The sequence below is a fragment of the Arvicola amphibius genome, chromosome 6 (genome assembly GCF_903992535.2).
Source record: "Arvicola amphibius chromosome 6, mArvAmp1.2, whole genome shotgun sequence".
NCBI classification, from domain to species: Eukaryota; Metazoa; Chordata; class Mammalia; order Rodentia; family Cricetidae; genus Arvicola; species Arvicola amphibius.
Window position 1 is genome coordinate 117,108,242 of NC_052052.2, and position 19,936 is coordinate 117,128,177.

The window sequence follows — 19,936 nt, forward strand, 5'->3', positions numbered from 1 at the left end:
CATTTTAATGGTATGACTTCAGGATTTGGATCTAAGAACATGATGCTTTGGAAAAGAGTTTCTTCTTTTGTTTTCACAGAGGACGAGACTCTGTGGATTGCTTCTATCCCAATATGGTATGATAGACCACACCCTCCTGAAAGGTTGCTGTGAACATCTTCAAAAAATTACTTCACTCAACTGCCAGCTGAGAGGAACCTAGCACACAGGTTATACCATAAAAGACCTAAATAACAGCGCCCCCATTCAGCAGGAAGCAGTTTGGAGAGAAATAACTGCGCCCATTTTCCCAAATATTGCTTATAAATGTTCTTTTACATTTAAAGGGGGAGATGATATAGATATGAATAATTTGCATTGGTATAGATTTTAAGGACAATTTGTTATATGTATATGTATTTCTGATCTTGATTAAGCTATTTTGATTGTGTAGTTCATTTTAAAAACTGTAATGTATAATTAGGAAATATAGGTTGTTAATGGATAATCATTGATAATAGTTAAGCTTGTAGTCATGTTATTAGATTTTCTAGATATGTAGAGATATATTTCAGTTAGATAGACATTCTTCATATCTTTCAAAGACTGCAGAATATGGCATTTAATGTTTTAATAACTTAGGGTTTTTCATGACAATGAGACACATCTGCTCCTGGCAGCACCAATCTACTTCAAGAGGAAGATGGGCATCGAAGAGGCTACTTATGGAGTTTGTTAGCCATTTGGGCAAGAAACTGCTCTTGGCTGGACTGTTCCATAAACTGGACACAAAAAACCCGCAGAGAGAGGACTGCTGAACTTGCCTAAAGGTGAGATGGTCTTTCGGGGTTCCTGATTCGTGAAAGAGTCTGCGAGACGTTCTGCAGGACACAGCAGAAAGTGACTGAACTGTCTTTGGAATTTTTCTGCTTCATGGAAATGTCTGCTGGATACTGTGGGCCTGAAGCCCGAAGATGGATGCCCCAACGGTACAGAGGAACTTTGGGTGACTGTCCAGGCAGCGAGTTGTCTCTGTCATTTCTAGAGTTTTATAAGTTACTTATTTCTTATTTAGGTAGCATTATATCCTTCTGGAGTCTTTGATGGAGTTGAAGAATAAATAGATAGTTATAGCTTTCCTTAGTTATGATAAAAGATAAAATAGATTTAAATATTGTAACTGTAATACTTGCTTGATAACTGTTTTGTTATATGTAATTTTGCTATGTTAAAGTTGAAGCCTTTCTTTTTTGTTTAAACAGAAAAAGGGGAAATGATGGAGGAGAGTTATCTGTCTGTGTTTCTTTCATTGGTTAATTAATAAAGAAAACTGCCTTGGCCCTTTAAGAACAGAAAATTAGGTAGGTGGAGTAGACAGAACAGAATTGTGGGAACAAGGAAGTAGAGTTGTGGAGACGCTTCAGGCAGTCTCCATAGGAGTCTCCATGCTGCTCCTCTCCGAGATGGACGCAGGTTAAGATCTCTCCTGGTAAGCCACAACTCGTGGTGCTACCCAGATTACTAAATATGGGTTAAAGGAAGATGTGAGAATTAACCAATAAGAGGCTGAAACTATGGGCCAGGCAGTGTTTTAAAAGAATACAGTTTCCGTGTAATTATTTCGGGTGTAAAGCTAGCCGGCGGCGGGTGGCGGGACGCAGCCCCGCCGCTTCACACTACACCCTCTGCTTTTGGTAACAGAGGATGGATACAGAATGGTTCACCACACAAAGTAGTTCTGCATGGGATACTGGCTGGCTTCCTCTAATATAATCAATTCTGACACTGTCTGGAGACAGCATCAGATCCTACAGGTTGAGCATTTAGTCTCTCAAGTCTGTCCCTTACTTCACATCAGATGACAGCCAGGCACAGTAGGTTCTTACATACAGCTCTGCCGACTGAAATCCCAGGGACTGGGAAGGAGTTGTAGCTACATCAAGCATTCTACAAGGCTATTTGACTGACTGAAACATCAATAATTGTGGAGACATGGGATACTAAAGGTTGGGAACCTGATTTGTCTTGGGCTATTTTTAACTCCTTTAATAGTCTTTGATTTTCTTCCTCTGTTTGGCCCAACAGCCTTGTGACTATTAGGTAAATCCTTTTGGAATGTACAGGCTCCTAGTCTCCACCAATGCAAACACTAAGGAAGTCAAGATAGTGCCTGAAACCTACAGAAGAGACATCTCACTGCTCTGATGTAACTGGTCTACCTGACAGATCCATCAATATATTTGAAAAGTGTCCTGATCTATGACTTTCTTTGTTCTATGACCATAAAAACTTTGGACTCCATATGGGAACCCAGTATCTAGGGCAACTCAATCTGTGTTCCCAGGCCAGGATCACCCATACTTGGCTCTGGAATTAGCTGTTTTTTACTTTCTTTGAGGTGAGAACTTGGTTTTACATTGCCACCCCAACTGCCTATACATCAGGGTCCACATTCAGAAGAACAGGGACCGAAAGCTGCTCAGATAGGATAGGTACCCCAAAAGAGCAATTCTGAGAATGTCCTTGTAGGAGACCAAGAAAGTCAGAGAGAGTCATAGTTCCTTGCTCCTTGTTATCTCTTAGCCTTGCTTGGAAATTCTGAGGACCCAGCGGAGAGCAAGAAAAGGGACCTAGAGACCTATGACTGACTATGCCTACTGTGCTGGCCATACCATTCCCTCTCCAACCTTCCCCAGTCTCTACCACACATCTTCAGACTAGCACTTTGACGGGATCTTCCTCCCAGGGACCATCTATCTTTCTCTATAGCTCAGTGGCAGAGTACCTGCTCTGAGTTTGATCCCCAGGACCCCCAAATACAGATGAATCATTGATTCCATGTGTAAGTTCAGTTGTCTGGAAGCCTCTCCTGCCCTGTTCCTTTTATTTCACATTTTCATACAGGCTTTGTGGTGTAGGTAAGATTAAGGGAAGGGGATGCTCACTGAAGGAGCAATACAGAGGGACTTGGAGGTGTTTCAGACCTGGCCTGTGACCTGGCTCCAGAAGAGAAAGGGGTAGGCAAGACTTTTTGTAGGCCACTTATGTAGCATCCACCTTTCCCAAATCTAACTTGGATTTTTGCCATTGTTTCTACTGTTTCTGTGAGACAGGGTCTCTCTATGTAGTCTTGAATGTCCTGGAACTTAATATGTAGACCTGGCTGGTCTTCTACTCACAGATCCTCTGCCTTTCCCTTCTCAGCACCGGGATCAAAAGCCTCTGCTTCCGGGCCCTGGCTTTAACTTGGAAGGTTTTGAGCATGCTACTCTGGATGACTGAAGCCCAGGTAAGTGACAGCTTCCTATCTTTCCCCTGCTGGTTCCTTTTAGATATTAATCTCTGGAATCTGGCTTCACACTGTTCCCTATTCCCCTGTCAGTCAGTTAGGAGCTGTTTTAGCTGTTGTCATCCTGACTTTGGGTTCCGTTGTGCAGACCCTGGAAAGAGAAGAGGGAATTATCCTGCCTCCTAAAAGCTCATGTTTTATTGGTGAAAGCGAAATTCAGTGGGCAAATACGGCATGTGAAATGTGTATGTGTTGTCTGCTTCCATAAACACTCTCCAGAGAAAACAGGGCTCTAGGGCAATGATGTGGCTCACAGTACCTAGGTGGCCTCAGGATTGAGGCTGATCACCAGAATGCCTTTCTTCTGTACTTTTAACCTTCAAAACAGGGGAGGGGACCACTGTACAATGTTTAAAACTTCTAGTCAGCCTAGGCCCAAATTGTAAACCCCATGATGGTTCTGCTTCTCCTCCCAAGTTACCTCCCACAATGACTTCATTTCTCCTGGGAGCCTAGAATAATCCATATTCATCTGGGTCAGACACAGAGTAAATCAATGCTCACCCAGGCAGCCTCTGCTTTTTTTTTTTTTTTTTTAAAAAAAATGTCTGTTACTCTTTGGAGGACCATCCTTATGAACTGATACTTGGCTTTGGTGTTAGAACAGAATAGAGTAGAGCCAGATGAAGAATCTCTGAGCTAGGTGGAAACTTAGTATTCATGCTGGGCTGCTTCAGTCGCTCTGGGTAACAGACTACTCCTAGCAAGGTGGCTCACTTTAAAGAGACAGGCAATTCTTTCATGAGATACTGTACTTTTCCTTCCCAGAACCCCTACCCTAGTGCAGAAGCATAGAGACCACAGGCATGTAAAGGTTGTATGTCTGCCGAGTTCAATAGTTTTCCCTTCTGCCTTTCCTTAGTGCTTTGGGATTCCTTCCCTTTTCTCATGCTTCCCTCCCTCCATGTGGCTGCTTGTCTGCTGTGTGTCTGATCTTCATGTCTCTTCAGTCACACGGCCTTTTCCCTTCCCCGTTCCCCACTGGGCTGCAGTTGAAGTTTACAATTTGCCTGCCTAAGGTTTTTCATTTAAACACGAAAGAAATTGATCTTGAGTTTCTGTTTGAGTCCATTCAGTTATTTTATTAGTGAAACTAACAGCGCCAGAAGGGAAACTTAATCACCCTTGTACCACTGGCACCCACTAAGAGTTAGCTTCCTGCTCTTGGCTTCTGTATATCAGCCTAGAGGGCCACTAGCGCTGTGTTAGTCTGATTTATATGGCCGAGGAAAACCTTGACCAAGGCAACTTTTAGAAGGGTTGATTTGGCTCCCAGTTCCAGAGGGTTAAGAGTCTATTGTGGTGGGCAAGCACGGAAGCAGACAGCAGACACGGTGGTTGGCGAAGCTGAGGGCTCATTCCTTGAAGTGCAAGCATGAAGATAAGACAGTGACCTGGATATAGCCCAAGTCTTCAACTCTCATAAAGTTCACCTCCAGGGACTATTTCCTCCAACCTCCTCAACCTCTCAAGAAATGCCATCAACAGGGGACCAAAATGTAAATGCCCAAATATTGTGGGAGACATTTTATTCAAACCATAACAAGCCTCTTTCCAAAGGACAGAGAATGACTGGGAAAGGGGTGGACCGCAGGAGCAGTTCCGTGGTCTCCTTTTGTTCATCTACCATGAATTTTCATAGGACAGTCAGTGTTTCTGTATGTCACCTACTGAAGAGCTAAATTTGGGGGAAAACCTTTTTTTTTAAAAAAATTACAACTCACTCTCCTTCTGCCTTCCCTTCCCTTAGGAAATGAATAAAATGCTTTGACTTTCTGAGGCAAATGAAAGACAAACAATATAAAGAAATATCTTAGAAAAGCAATGCCAAATGTTATGTTGCACAAACTTAATAAACAATTATGTAAAATGCTTAGCATTGCGCCTGAACTATACAAACACTGCATTAAGAGCAAAATCATTCTTGACTATCTTCCCCGCAGGTCATTCACAATATATGTAGAATGTTTAACATGCAATAGACATTCAGTAACACTTCTAGTAATGAAGAAAAATGATTTGACTTGATGTAAATAGTATGCTTATTAATAAATAGGTTTAAGATATTAATAACATATATTAGTAAGCATAGATTTTAGATGAGAAGATTTACTACAAATACTATTTTTTTCAAAACTTTAGAAATGTGTCTTTTCTATTGGTAATTTTTACACCCTGTACTAAGCTAAAGTACACCCTTGGGTGGTCCTGGCCTTCATACCATGTCAACAAAAATAGCAATTTAAGTCTTTGGAAGAACACATGACACATGACACTGGCCATTAAGCCGTCAATACATTAGACTGGATAGAATTGCTTTATCTAAATATAATATCGGGGGGGGGGGGAAGAAGAAGAAAAACTCTACATGGTGCTGTAGTGAGGACGAATTCAGAGACCTGGGCTTTTAGATACGTTCCCAAAAAGGATGCTAGTGAGTCAGACTTCTCAGAAGCAAAGCGTTTCTTCCAGCTTCTTGGTATTGGCCTAGATCTTCTAGTCTGACCTTCAGGAGTCACAACAGAGGACACAGCTCCTCTTGAAATGTGAGCAAAATGTGGCTCCTTTCACTGTGCTAGAGAGGGTGAGGGGCTGCTCCTTTTTCTTTCTCTTTCTGCCTTTTCTCTGTCTCTTGCTCCAAATCATCACCACTGTACCCATGTTTTCCTCTTTTATGGGAAAATCCCCAGCAGTAATAATACATGTTGATCTCTGTGGTACACACACGCTCTCCCTCTTGTTTGCCATCGCCATCTTTGTACAAATGCATCCCTTTACTATCATCAGTAAAATGCATTTACAACTCTCTCTGTGTGCCCCACCACCATCTCCCATCTCCTCCTCTGTTCCTTCTCTCCTCTAGATTCTATCTCATTGCTTCACTCCCTAGCAGAGGAAAATCTTTTGGGGAGTTCTCTCTAGGAATGCTGCCTCTACCAACTGAGCAAACATTTATTCTTCAGCCCACTCCAATCTGTCATCTGCCACCAACACTGAAATGAAATTGCTTTTGTCACTGTCACAAATGAATTCCATTTGCTACAATCCCTAGGTGCTTTTGAAAAATGCCCATTTTTGATTATATGTGAGGTGGGATGGAGGGAGGGAGGGACGGAAGAGGGAGGGAGGGAGGGAGGGAGGGAGGGAGGGAGGGAGGGAGGGAGGAAGAGGATGTGTGCACATGAGTGCCTGTGACCTTGGAGGACAAATACAACCGGTCCTCCAGGAACTGGAGTTGCATTGTGAACTCTAATGTGGGTTTGGAACCCAACTCAGGTCCTTTAAAAGAGTAGCAGGTGCTCTTACTGCAGAACCATCTCTCCACTAGGTGCTTTTAAAACCCTGCCTACTCCACTTCCTAGGAGCCCCTGGACACATGCACTGGAGAAGCCCTTCTCTTGGCACTGCAGCAGCACAGGACAATACCCCCTCATTGAGCTCCCCTCCCTGGGACTGCCTGCAGGATTTTCTCTCTTCTGTAAGCCCCAGCCCTAGATAATCTTACTCAGTCTCATGCTTTAAGCTCCCCTCATCAGCTCTTTCAAATGCACACACTCAGCTTAATTGAATGGCTTGTTGAGATGCGAATCCCTCCCTCCACACACACATAAACACACCCTATAACCTGCCTTTGCCTTACACAGGCTTCATCATGTTCCCTAAACTAAAATGCTGGGAATAAAGCCATGCTTTTGAGACAGGGTAGAAAGATAGGTAAAATAAAGAAGGGGAAGTGGGGGTGGGGAGACAAAGCCCTTTACCCTGGGATCTAGTTTGCCTTTCCTGCTGAGAGTCAAGAAACTTAAACACGGTAAAGTCAAGATTGTCTACAGAGGTAATAGATCTCAAGCAAAGATGTCAAAAACAAGTGAATTATTCTTAACCAGGGACAGAATGTCTATAGTCTTAAGTTTTACCAAATTAACACTCCATACTTACCCTTAAATCTAAATGGAGTATGACAGAAAAACCACTGAGTACTTTGATTTATTAAAAAGTTTTAAAAACAAATTTGCTTTATTCTTGATAGTTGAATTCATGTGTACACTACACCACACACACACACACACACACACACACACACACACACACACCTCTTGTGTTGTGTTGTGGGATAATTGTTTTGTATACTCTGAAGATGGGTCTTTGCCAAGGCACCTTCTGATTGGTTTAATAAAGAGTTGAATGGCCAATAGTTGGGAGGAGGAGGAGAATCATCATCTAGGAAAGGGGAGATGCCAGAGGAGATGGAGAGGAAGCAGGACATGTACATGACAGCACATATATTAATATAAATGAGTTAATTTAAGTTATAATAACTAGTGAAAAACAAGCCTAAGCTAAGGCCAAGCTTTCATAATTAATAGTAAGTCTCCATGTCATGATTTGGGGACTGGGAGTCCAGAAAAGCCTGCTATACTCTTGTTTCTCTCTTCAAGCTCCAATATCTAGCCCAGTCCTGTCTTTGCTCCTCTGTTGTGATAAACACCACCCAGGAACAGATAGTCCTGGATAGTGTAAGGCAGTAGGCCGATTAAGCCATGGAGAACACACTGGAAAGGAACAGTCTCCCTCTAGATTCCTGCCCTAAGTTCTTGCATTACTACCCTCAACAGTGTATGTGTGAGCTGAATTAAACCCTTTCTTCCCAAGTTGCTTTTGGACATAGTGTTGATCATAACAATCAAACAAGCAAACCAGGACAGAAATTTAGTAGCAGGATCATGGGATATTGGTATGGCAGAGCTGGCCATGTCGATTTTGGGTGTGTTTGAAACTTTAGGCTAGAAAAAGCCATTGGATACTCAGAGCCTAAGGTGTGGGAGCTTGGAAGGTAGGAATGCTGAAAGAGATGCAAACAACAGAGGCCTGGCTTGTGACATTTACAGGAAACAAAGACTGTCAGAGATGCTTATGTGGTACTTTGAATTAAGGTTATGTGGTTTCTGGTCAGCTGGGGCTGAAATCAGCTGTGATTAAGAAGAGACCGGCAACACTAAGGGGAAATCTACTGGGAAATTTCCTCAGGATCAACTCATAGGACCTGTGGTTAAGAGAAAGCAAAGGCTGCAGCTCATGTTGACTGCCACAGTTGGTAATGTGTGAGAATTATTCATGCAGTATGCATTTTGAAGGCATGAAAGAGTCAATTGTCCTGGTTAGTTTTTTGCCAACTCAACACAGAGTTATCTGGAAAGAAGAATATTAGTCGAGAAAATACCTCCATCAGATTTAATATAACCAAGACTGTAGGGTGTTTTCTTGATTAATAATTGATCGAGTATTAGTTAACGCCTGATTCACAGTTTGGCCAGTAGGTCCAGGAACTCATTCTGTGATTATTTCCTCAGTCCCCAAATGTATAGTTGAGTAAGTACACTTAGAAGTTAGAAGAATTGCTGGGCAGCGGTGGCGTACACCTTTAATCCCAGCACTTGGGAGGCAATGGCAGGTGGATCTCTGTGAGTTCAAGGCCAGCTTGGTCTACAAGAGCTAGTTCCAGGAAAGGTTCCAAAGCTACAAAGAAACCCTGTCTCGAAAACCAAAAGAAAAAAAAGAAAAAAGAAAAGAAAAAAAGAAGTTAGAAGAATTGCCATATTGGTTTCCTGACCTGCGAAGTTAAGGCTATTATGGTAGGAAAGGTCAATTGGAAGCTATTTGAGTTATCTTTATCAGGGAAAACTGAACCCAAAACAATACTACATCTCTGGAGGGAATTATAGAAATTAGTGCCACCATTGAGAACTTGAAAGATTGAAGGGTGGTCATTTCCACCACCTCTTTTTTAACTCTATCTGACCTGTACAGAAGACGTACGGATCGTGGAGAATGATAGCGACTATTGAAAATTAGCCAAGCAAAACTCCAATTGCAGTTGTTGTGTTAAATGTGATTTCTTTGCTGGACCTGAGTAACATATTACTTGGTACATGGTATGCAGCTATTGGCCCGGCAAATACTTTTTCTCTATGCCCATCCATAAGGACCACCAGAGACAGTTTGCTTTCAGATGGCGAGGCCTGGAGGATATCTTTACAGTTTTCCCTCAAGGGTGTTGGAAGAGGGGCCGCTTGTTCTTCCTGGCCACCTGGCTAGCTTAAACCTGAAATAATCATACAGAAACTGTATTATTTAAATCACTGCTTGGCCCATTAGCTCTCACTTCTTTTTTTTTTTTTTTTTTTTTTTTTTTGGTTTTTCGAGACAGGGTTTCCCTGTAGTTTCTAGAGCCTGTCCTGGAACTAGCTCTTGTAGACCAGGCTGGTCTCGAACTCAGAGATCTGCCTGCCTCTGCCTCCCGAGTGCTGGGATTAAAGGCATGCGCCACCACTGCCTGGCTCTAGCTCTCACTTCTTATTGGCTAACTCTTACATCTTAATTTAACCCATCTCCATTAATCTGTGTGTCAGCACAAGGTTGTGGTCTACCAGCAAAATTTCAGCATATCTATCTCTGGCGGCGGATCCACGGCATCCCCTCTGACTCTGCCCTTCTTCCTCTCAGCATTCAGTCCGGTCCTCCCCGCCTAGCTCTGCTCCACCCTGCCCTGCTCTGCTATAGGCTCAAAGCAGTTCTTTATTCGTTAATGGTTTTCACAGCACACAGAGGGGACTCCCATATCACAAGGGTATATCAGTTCTCAAGCCCTGTCATAATTTAGTTCCACAAGGTATTATACTGTTCCATGATATTGATGACATTATGTTGATTGGACCAAATGAGCAGAGGGTAGTAAACACTTTAGACTTGTTGATCAAACATATGTGCACTATATGGTAAATGACAACCAAAATTCAAGATCTTTCTACCCTAGTGAAATTTCTAGGTGTCCAGCAAACACAAAGAGCTAATCTTTCTAGAGGGAAAGATACATTGCTGTAACTGGGCACCTCCAACCACCAACATAGGAGCACAACACTTACTGGGCATTTTTGGATTTCAGAGACAGAATCTTCCTCTCTTGTACCTGTTACTTGGGCCCCTATACTGAGTAGAAAAGTTGCTATTTTTGAGTGGGGCCTGGAACAAGAAAAGGCTCTTCAACAGAACCAGGCTGCTCTGTCACTTGGCCTGTATGATCTAGCAGACTCACTGGTACTTGAGGTGTCTCTGGCAGAGGGATGCTCTTTGGAGTCTATGGTAGGCCCTTAAACGTGAATCACAGTGAAGGCCTGGAGCAAAGTGACAGATAGCTTCAACTACAGACAACTATTCTAATGATGGGCAGTTCTTGGTTTGTTATAGGTTCTTAGTAGAAACTGAACACTTGAAAATGGGTCCCCAGGTTGCCATGTGACCTGAAGTGCCCAGTGTGAACTGGGTATTACCTGATTCACCAAGCCATAACATTAGAAGTTCACAGCAGCAATCCATCATCAAATGGAAACAGTGTGTGTGATTGCGCCCAAGCAGGTCCTGATGGGGCGCATGCAAGTTGTACAAAGAGGTTGCCCAGATGTCTATGATTCCTATTACTGTTACAGTACCTTCTGGAGCCAAGCATTGACAATTTACCTTATGGAGTATGCTCTAAGATGAGCTGACTAAGAGAAAACTAGGGCCTTTTAGACAGATGACTCTCCACACTATGCCGGCACCACCCAGAAGTGGACAGCTGCAGCATCACAGCCCTTTCTGAACCAACTGTGAAGGACCTTAGTGGAGAAAAATCTTCACAGTGGGTAGAATTTCAAGCAATGAATATCGTTGTACATTTTTCTTGGAAGGGGAAATGGTCAGATGTGTGACTGGTCACTGATTCATGGGCATTCACAGTCAATGATTGGACTGGATGGCCAGCGTCTTGGAAGGAGCATGATTAGAAAATTGGCGAGAAAGACATTTGGGCAAGGGGCACATGGATAGATCTCTCCAATGGGTGAAGGCTGTGAAAATGCTTGTGTGTCACGTAAATGCTCATCAAAAGCGACTCCAGAAGGGTTCAGTAATCAAGTAGACAAGATGACCTGTTCTGTGGACAACCTCTTCTCAGACCATCCTGTCTAATAGGCCCATGAACAAAGTGACCATGGTGGCAGAGACAGAAGTTATGAGTGGACTCCACAACATGGATTTCCACTTACTAAGGCTGACTGGGCTACAGCTGCTGCTGTGTGTCAAATCTGCCAGTCTTCGACCAACACAGAACTCCTGATATGGCGCTCTAACCCAGGGTGACCAGTCAGTCGTACCCTGGTGGCAAGTTAGTTACAATGAACAATGTCTATAATGGAGGGGTCAATATTTTGACCTTACTGGAATGCTTATGCTGGTCATGAGTTTGCCTTTTTGCAAGTGGCACTTCACCCAAATTAATTTCAAATAGCATTACTCTGACTATAGTACCCACTTTACAGCTAAGGAAGTGTGTCTGGAAGGCAGGAGAGCCTTTGGGGTGACTCTTCGCACTCCATGTCCTGTGATCACAGCCAGTGTGAAACTATAACAAATCCAGGAAGGGTGACAAACAGACCAGAACCTGCAGGCCACCTGTCCAGGTAAATAACCAAGATCCACCAAAGTGCTTCCTGAGGGTTGAAGAAATACAGGATAGATAGTAGAGGAAGGGTTATAAATATCAGCTAGGGCCACATGACCAGTTACAGAAACAAGGACTGTGATCGTCCTGCTGCTGCTGGTTCCTATGCTTATATCAGAACCAGTATTTCCAAGCTTTCCTTGTGGACCAAGGACCCAGGGATTTCCCGGAATCTTCTGGGCTTTCTAGAAGCACCAGATTTGATCTGTTGAGGCACCCTGCCTGTGGACTGAGCAACTACCTGTGGTTGCCCTACCCCTCAGTGAGAGACAGCCATTGTTGGGTCAATCTGACTGCTGAGGTAACCCAACCTCCAGGACCAAGTAATTACCAGGTTCTCAATTCTCAGGCATGAGTCTGTTGTTGTCCACTATGTAGCCCTGGCTGGCCTATTACTCGCTATAAAGACCAGACTGTCCTCAAACTCATAGAGATCTGCATTTCTGTTTCCCATGTGCTGGGATTATGGGTATACATCACCATGCCCATCTTAACAATCAAACCAACCAACCAACCAAACAACCACTAAGTCCAGTTAGTATTGACATATGTGCATGGGTGGGGCCATCCAAGAAGTTTTTAAGAAAAATTACATAAACTAAAGCTCACATTAGTTCCAATTTTATTTATAATTTTTACCCTTTGTTGGCTATTGTATCAGTGTAACACAGAAAATGGCAAGAAGAAATACCTACGTATAAATGTGACATCTAACTGCATCTCCCACTTGTGCTTAAATCTGTCTTTTCCCCTTATTCTCTTCTATTTTCTGTTTTGTTTGTGATGGGGTCTCTCTATGTAGCCTTGGCTGTCCTGGAACTTACTTAGTAGATTAGGCTGGCATCAAATCCCAGGAGATCCACCTGCTTCTGACTCCTGAGTGCTGGGATTAAAGGTGTGAACTGCCATACCTGGCTTTATTTTCCCTTATTTTTAAATTTTGCAATAATTTTGCTTCAGCTGGCATTATTCTGAAATTCTTTTATGTGTAATCTTATTACATTTTATTTACTTAGTGTGTGTGCATGTGTGTGTGTGTGTGTGTGTGTGTGTGTGTGTGTGTGTGTGCACTTTCCAACTTGCATGTGTGGATGTCAGAATGTTTCTGAACTTGGGTTTACAGTCCATAATTCAAGAAGCTTGGTTCAGCAACCCATCCTTGAAGAGTTAATTAAAACAAGCCAAATGAATAGTAAACCACAATCAAATGAATAATAAAACAAGGAAAAGAGATTTATTCAATATGGGGTTACTCACATTAAGAAGAAGCCCCAAGAGATCTAGGGAGGACCCCCCCTCCACCCCAGGCCATCTTCAGGGCCCTGAAATGAGATTAAGATTTAAATAGAGGGCCAGGAATACACACATTTTAGCAGTCCTGTTCAAGTTGTGGCCCTGCCATCTGGGCTTCATTCTTAACTTGCAATGCAGTCTAACAAATTGTTAGAGTTGTGTGAAATATCTCTTCTGGGAGCCAAGATATTCCTCTGTCTGGCATGAAGTTTCAGTGTTTTTCTTCTTCCACCAAGGGATCACTGGGGAAATTTCAACTTCTCGGTACTCATTGTCTTAATAGTCCGGCAGCTGAAATATGCCTTTAGGATACAGTTGTGCCTGCCAGGCTAGTTACAGGACAACATCTGGGAGCTACTCCTCCCTTCCACCATGTGGGTCTCTGGGGTTCAACTCAGATCACTGGGCTGAGCCATCTGGTCAGACTCAAGGACCCTTGAGTGTTACTTGAAGGGAGGCCCCTAAGGGAAATGCAGCTCCGCAGGCTGCCGGCAGCAGTGTTGGACTGACCACCTACCTGACATTTGTACCTTCTGACCTCTGTCCCACCAAATCTAGTTTCTAAAATGTGGCAGATCCCATTACTTCCATCTACATAGTCCATTATATCTCTCCACATTATCATCGTGGTCTGTACCACGTCACTTGGTCCAGGTGACTGCCAGGCCTGTATTCTAAGTCCATTCTTGCCCCACTCCAATGCGGTTTCCTTACTGCACCCCTTCCAGCCTCTCTAAGTTAAGCACCCTTTGGAGACAGAGGATAGAGACAAGGGGTTGCTCATTCATTGCCGAACTTGAGAAGGAAAAGAGAAAAGCAGCATAGCGACTAGAGTTTTGCTGAAGCACCACGGCCCAGCTAAGGCACCTTCTTATTGGTTTAATAAAAAGCTAAACAACCATTAGCTACACAGGAGGTATAGGAAGGACAGCCAAACACAGAGGATACTGGGAAGAAAGTAGCTTGCCAGGAGACACAGAAGGAACAAGACACACTGGAGGACAGGGAAAGCCACAAGCCACGCTGCAATATGTAGAGTAATAGAAATGAAGTTGTAAGACCCAGTTAGTAACAAGCCTAAGCTATAGCTGAGCTTTAATAATTAATAAGTCTCCTTGACATTACTGGGGAGTCAGCAGTCCCCACAAAAAGGTCCAACTACTGATGGCACAGTGAGGCCTGCTGAAAAAAATATTATTACATTAAAAAAAAATCAAAATAGAATTAACTTTGAGTCAAATAAGGGAAAATAATGAGTATCATCCCTGTCTTCTAGCCAGCAGAATCCAGTAGCTCCCAACCAATCTGTAACCCACGTCTACAGATATTGTCAAATATCAGAAAGATGCAGAAAGGGAACTGATCCTGATTAGAACTACGAAATTCAAATAGTATTGATGAGAAGGTATCTTTTAGCCCCTAAAATTTTACTATTAGAGAAACAGTATTTCTATCATCCTGAGCATAAAATGCTCATGCCAAGGAACCTGCACTAAGCAGGCTCCACGTACCCAAGAATGTCGGGCAGGAAGAGACCAAGAGTAGCATTTAACTCCCAGGAGGATTAAGTCCTGAACAGCGATGTGAGAGGCAATTATATCTTCTGTTGGTGGCCATTACTCAACACCACAGACTGCTTTTACTTCCCCAAAGTAATCTTGCTCTCTAGCTACAGGCTGGTGACTTTGATAGAGGCAGGCCATGTCTCTAGGATGGCTAGGCTTTAACAGTTTGTTACTGAGAAGACCCTGCAGTTAACTATGGTCCTATAGTGTGGCTGCATAGTGTTTACCTGAATTACGGTAGTTCCTCACGTGGTTTAAAGGCAGGAACCGTAAAACTACCTCTGAGCCTGACTACCTGGGTCCAGCAGACTCGATTATGTAGGACCTCTAGTTTTCTTCCCATTCTCTTCCAAATCGCACCCATAACACTCACTAGTGACTTCACAAACTTGGAAAAGGTGCATGTGCAGGTCAGTGGGGATCCTTGAGAGACCCTGGCGGGTAATACAAAGGCACGTGCCTTCTGGGAGTGTTTTCATGAAGAGCTACTCCATGAGGAGTCCAGTGAGCACCCTGCTGATCTAGATGCCCTTGGCTGTGGAAATCAGTAAAGAACAAAAGTTAGAAAACACTTCTGTCAGAGATAGTGATGATAAAGTTATTCAAAACACAGCCCCTAAAATGATGCCATTTAGGAACTGCAGCTGAAGATAGTCTATTTATTTAGTGTACCAAGAAATGATAATTATAGGCAGTAAAGTATATATATATATATATACTTATATATTATATATATATTACATAATATAATGTATATAGAAGGGTAGGGGTGGGTATATAAAACAATCCTGAAGAGAGAATTGAATTTTCATCAACTGGTACTTTAAAGGCCTACTCTAGGCATTACTTACAAGGTTTATCTTGGGTTTGCCACAAAAACTACGAAAAAAATAATCCCTATTTTAAAAGGATCTTTTAAAAATTGAATACCCTTCCAAGGGAATTAGTCCCGTGTAAGGGCTCGACCCTTATGAGCTGCCTCTCAGCTGGAGGATTTGTTACCTAGGGTACATTTTGCAGCCTGTCAATCAACAGGTGATACCAAGGAGGTAACAGATGAGCCTTGGTTTTCTGAACCAAGGATTTAATTTCTAGTAAATTCAACTAAAAATTTGACATACCCGGGCACATGCCCGACCTGTCAAAATAAAACAATGTCCAAAAATCCATAAGCAGCTCCTTTGTTTTTTCTTTCCTTCCTGGAGTGAGTCAGTTCTTCAAAGAGCTGTTCACTGGGGTTCTATGCTCCCTAGTAGATTTGCTTCTACTGGATTACTGTTTAATATAGTCCATGAAATTGGTCATTTGTCTGTAAAAGGTGCACATGGATGACCTTATTACAGTACCTTCATTTGGAAGTCCCATGGGAAATGCGTCCCCCAGTTTAGTATCCAGAGACACTTTTTTTTTTTTTTTCCAGACAGGGTTTCTCTGTATCTGGCTATTCTGGAACTCGCTTTGTAGATCAAACTGGCCTTGAACTCAGAGATCCGCCTGCCTCTGCCTCCCTGAGTGCTGGGATTATAGGCATGTACCACTACCACCTGGCTTCAGAGACACTTCTTAACTCAAGTGAATATTCTTTCTCTTCAAATAAGTACAGAGCTGAAATTATTTCCAATTAGTAAATGTTCATATTTTGCTTTAGATACATTCCAAGTTATTTACTGAGTTTGTTATGAATTTTGTTGATGCTTATTTAATTTTAATTCCCTTACTTCAATTAACTATTTTAATTGTACTTGGAGTGAAGAAATAAGCTAGCAAGTCATGTACTACAGAGGGACTCAGAAATTCAAGTGAAACTAAGAAATGGATTGAAGAATGTAAAGATGCTATTGCTGTAAGTTAGTAAAAATATTGGACTATGAAGTGAACTAAAAAGATATAGTGGAAGAAACGTAGAATCTATATCCATAGTACATTTCTTTATATACTGGAATTTATTAATCTCACTTAAAAAAAATTCTCCAATCTCACAAACATCTACAATGACACTGGAATGTGATTTGATTAGTGTAAAATGAGAATTATTACTATTATTTAAGTAAATTACAACAGTATGTTCCATAAAAAGTAAATCTTTCCAAAGATAATTTTGCTAAAACAACAAAGAAAAAGTCTCTTTCTCTCTTTTTTTTTTTTTTTTTTGAGACTGGGTCTCACTTTGTAGCCCTGGCTGGCCTGGAACTCGAGATCCTCCTGCTTCTACTCCCGAATGCTGGGATTATAGAAGTGTGCCATAGGCCTGGCCTACAACCTCTTCTCATCGACACAACTATCATTTCAAAAACCCGAAAGAATTTAAACAGTCCATATAATTAGCTATGAATTTTATTACTTTTTTAATGTTTTGGTCTGGAAATTTTAGGTTTAATTAAGACCCAACAGCATTACAGAAACATACATATTAATCCACTACGCCTTTGCATAAATAATTTGAGTTTATTCAAGAGACACTCTTCAAATTACCTCATTTAAAATTAACAGCTAATAAAGTCCATTTTAAAATACATTAATATGAAAACAGGCACAACATAAAAACAAAGACTCCTGATTTTAGAGACTATGAAATTATTATTTTTTAACTTCTTCAGTGTCAATTCTGGGTGAACCAAGACGGTCTCTTCATATTTCGTTCAACAATTCTCTTGCCCTGATCATGATCTGATGGTTTCTCTCCTGTGTACAGTACCACAGTCTCCACAGTTGGGGCTTTAAAGGGACCCCCTTCTTGAGTCCATATTTGTTGTCTGATTTGTGTTGTTTCCTTGCGTACTTTCTCATAGCAGTAGCCACAGAGAACATGTTTCTGCTTCAGATGGCCACATTCAGGGCAAACGTCTATATTGTTCTTGAAAACAAAGAAAAACCTATTAGCGACAGGAAATATATTACACAATCAATCACCAGCCAGCAGGAGCCCTAAGATGCTGACACTGCATCTTTCTGAGAGCGCTCATGCTATGTGAGGTTGTATACGATCTCATTCAACTTTAAAAATAACAGTGAAACGGAGAGAACAGTAACACTGCGTTCAAATGAGGAAGGAAATTGGGGCTAGAACTCAAGTTTACCCATCTAGTATATTTTTATTTGTATGGCCCATGAATGAACTATTCTCAGATTCTCTTATCTACCCTCTGGCTTGAGTAGAATATTTTGATTATGTAATGTTAGTGAATTCCACATTAATAGCCGAGGAAAACGTTGGGAGATTTTTACATAAGAATTGCTTGTGAAGATCCCACGTGACTTTTTAATTAAGAGCTCTATCAGTCCTCTAATTTCAAACAATAAATAATCAACAAGGAGCCATCAACACAGCGGAACATCAAGGAAGAGTTAAATTACTTTTTGATCTACGGTGAGCCAAACAAGATGATACGACTATTATAAAGCCAATTCCTCTGCTATATATGAATAAGAGGTTCGTCAATGGTAGGCCTGAGGAAGAGCGGGTGTGCCCCCACACACAAATTACCTTAATTTTAATAAGCTTCCAGGAGTTTCTTCTTCTACACCGGTTAACTTCAATGGTGCGTCTGTTTTTGGGAGCTGCCATCCAAAAGATACTATCTAAAAAGCTGGAATCCTCTTTGTTTCCACTGGTACCGTGGGCTGGGTCTGTGAGGATGGATGGACCCTGGACTGCTAATGCTGGTGCTAAAACCAAAACAGAGATCAGACTCAATCTCTAAACGACTACTTATAGATACCTTCTCCTCAACAATCAACACGTCACTAGACATACACACCTGTAAAGTATGTGTGTATGTGTGCACACGTGAAGGTCAGAGGACAGCTTTCAGAGTTAGTTCTCTACTTCCACCGTGTAGGTCTTGGGGCTAGAACTCAGGTCTTGGCAGCAAGGCCCTTTACTACTGAGACATGTGGCTCACCTGACACACAATAGTTTAGAATGTCAAACTAAAAAAATTAATAAGCCCCAGCTATTAAAATACTAAAGTTCACATAAAACGAAATTTAAAATAATTCAAATGGAATGTTTTCTTAGTCCAGCCTACTGAAGCAACTGGTTTATTAAGCATTTCTCGCCTTATGCAATGCAGGACGTTGTAGTTTAGTTGTAAATAATGTACAAGTAAATTTAATTTTGAGATTCCTTACATATACTTTGACCAGCACTGAGATGACTAGTACCATAGTATTCTGACCCAGTTAGCTCCTTTAGGAAGCTTGTACGTTTCTACAGCTATTACATTCTTCCTTAATATTTAATCTTGACCTGTGTGCTAAGAAAAGGAGCTTTATTATTTATGACACTATCAAGTGTTTCCCAATTACTTTTTCTAAACTGCTTAGAAAAGCATTCCTTTACCCTTCCTTTTATTCTTCAGACTTATAACAGTTCGCTCTATTCTTTGGACTTCTTACCAGTACATAAGCTGCCCAAGTACAGGCACGAAGTTCCAGAAATCGGGAGGTTGAAGCAGGAGGATCGGGCACATATGGGCAGACTGGACATGGATAGACCTTGTCTTACCCTGCCCCCTTCCTCCAAGCCCAAAAGAGAAAAAAAGGTTACATAAAGCTTTCTATATTGGCATTCTTTCTCAACAGACTTTATGTTTTGCTACATAGAGCCCAGATGTTATAACAGCTCTGAACTGCCTGCGTGCCTGCATGACACTGGGGATTTCTTGGCCTATTGGACACCGAATGGATTGAAATGATTATTTCAGGTAGCACATGGAGACAACTATTTATCACACGGGGTTTATGATCTGATGGAATAAATCTCTATTCGGATCGTCTAGGTATTATCACTTCTGAGATATGCTGTAAATACTAAAGCAATTTAAATTTTTAACATCCAGGATACCAGTAGCTCGAAGCTAGGCTGGTCTACACAGTGAGTTCCAGACCTCGTGAGCTACAGAAACAGCCTTTCCTCCCCAATCCCTCCAAGTCAACCAAAAAACGGCACGCGCCGTTTCTCTCACACAACTCGAAAGCCCCCGCCAACCCACTCCCCACGAACTCTCTCCTTACGGACCCCACGGAGGACTGGCAAGGCCGTTCCAGTTCTGCTTCAGTTGCTGCAGCAGCTCCCAGCACCTCCGGAGCGGTCCGGGACGCGCCGGCCACGGAAACGACAGCAGCAGCAAGGAGACAGCCATGTTTCTCACTGGAGAGGCCTGCCTGCCGGGACCGTGCGCAAGCCCTCCCGCTCCCCCGCCTCCCTGC

General features: G+C 42.2%; 1 protein-coding gene across 1 annotated transcript; it reads right to left on the minus strand.

Annotated features, from left to right (window-relative positions):
• Positions 1-17,041: 17,041 nt before the first annotated feature.
• Positions 17,042-19,921, minus strand: Mrpl32 (mitochondrial ribosomal protein L32). Its single transcript, XM_038333973.1, has 3 exons — positions 19,746-19,921; positions 18,210-18,391; positions 17,042-17,579 (listed from the first exon to the last, which is right to left on the minus strand). Exons 1-3 carry the CDS (start codon positions 19,867-19,869, stop codon positions 17,325-17,327), a joined length of 561 nt encoding a protein of 186 aa, XP_038189901.1. The 5' UTR covers positions 19,870-19,921; the 3' UTR covers positions 17,042-17,324.
• Between the last annotated feature and the right edge of the window lie 15 nt (positions 19,922-19,936).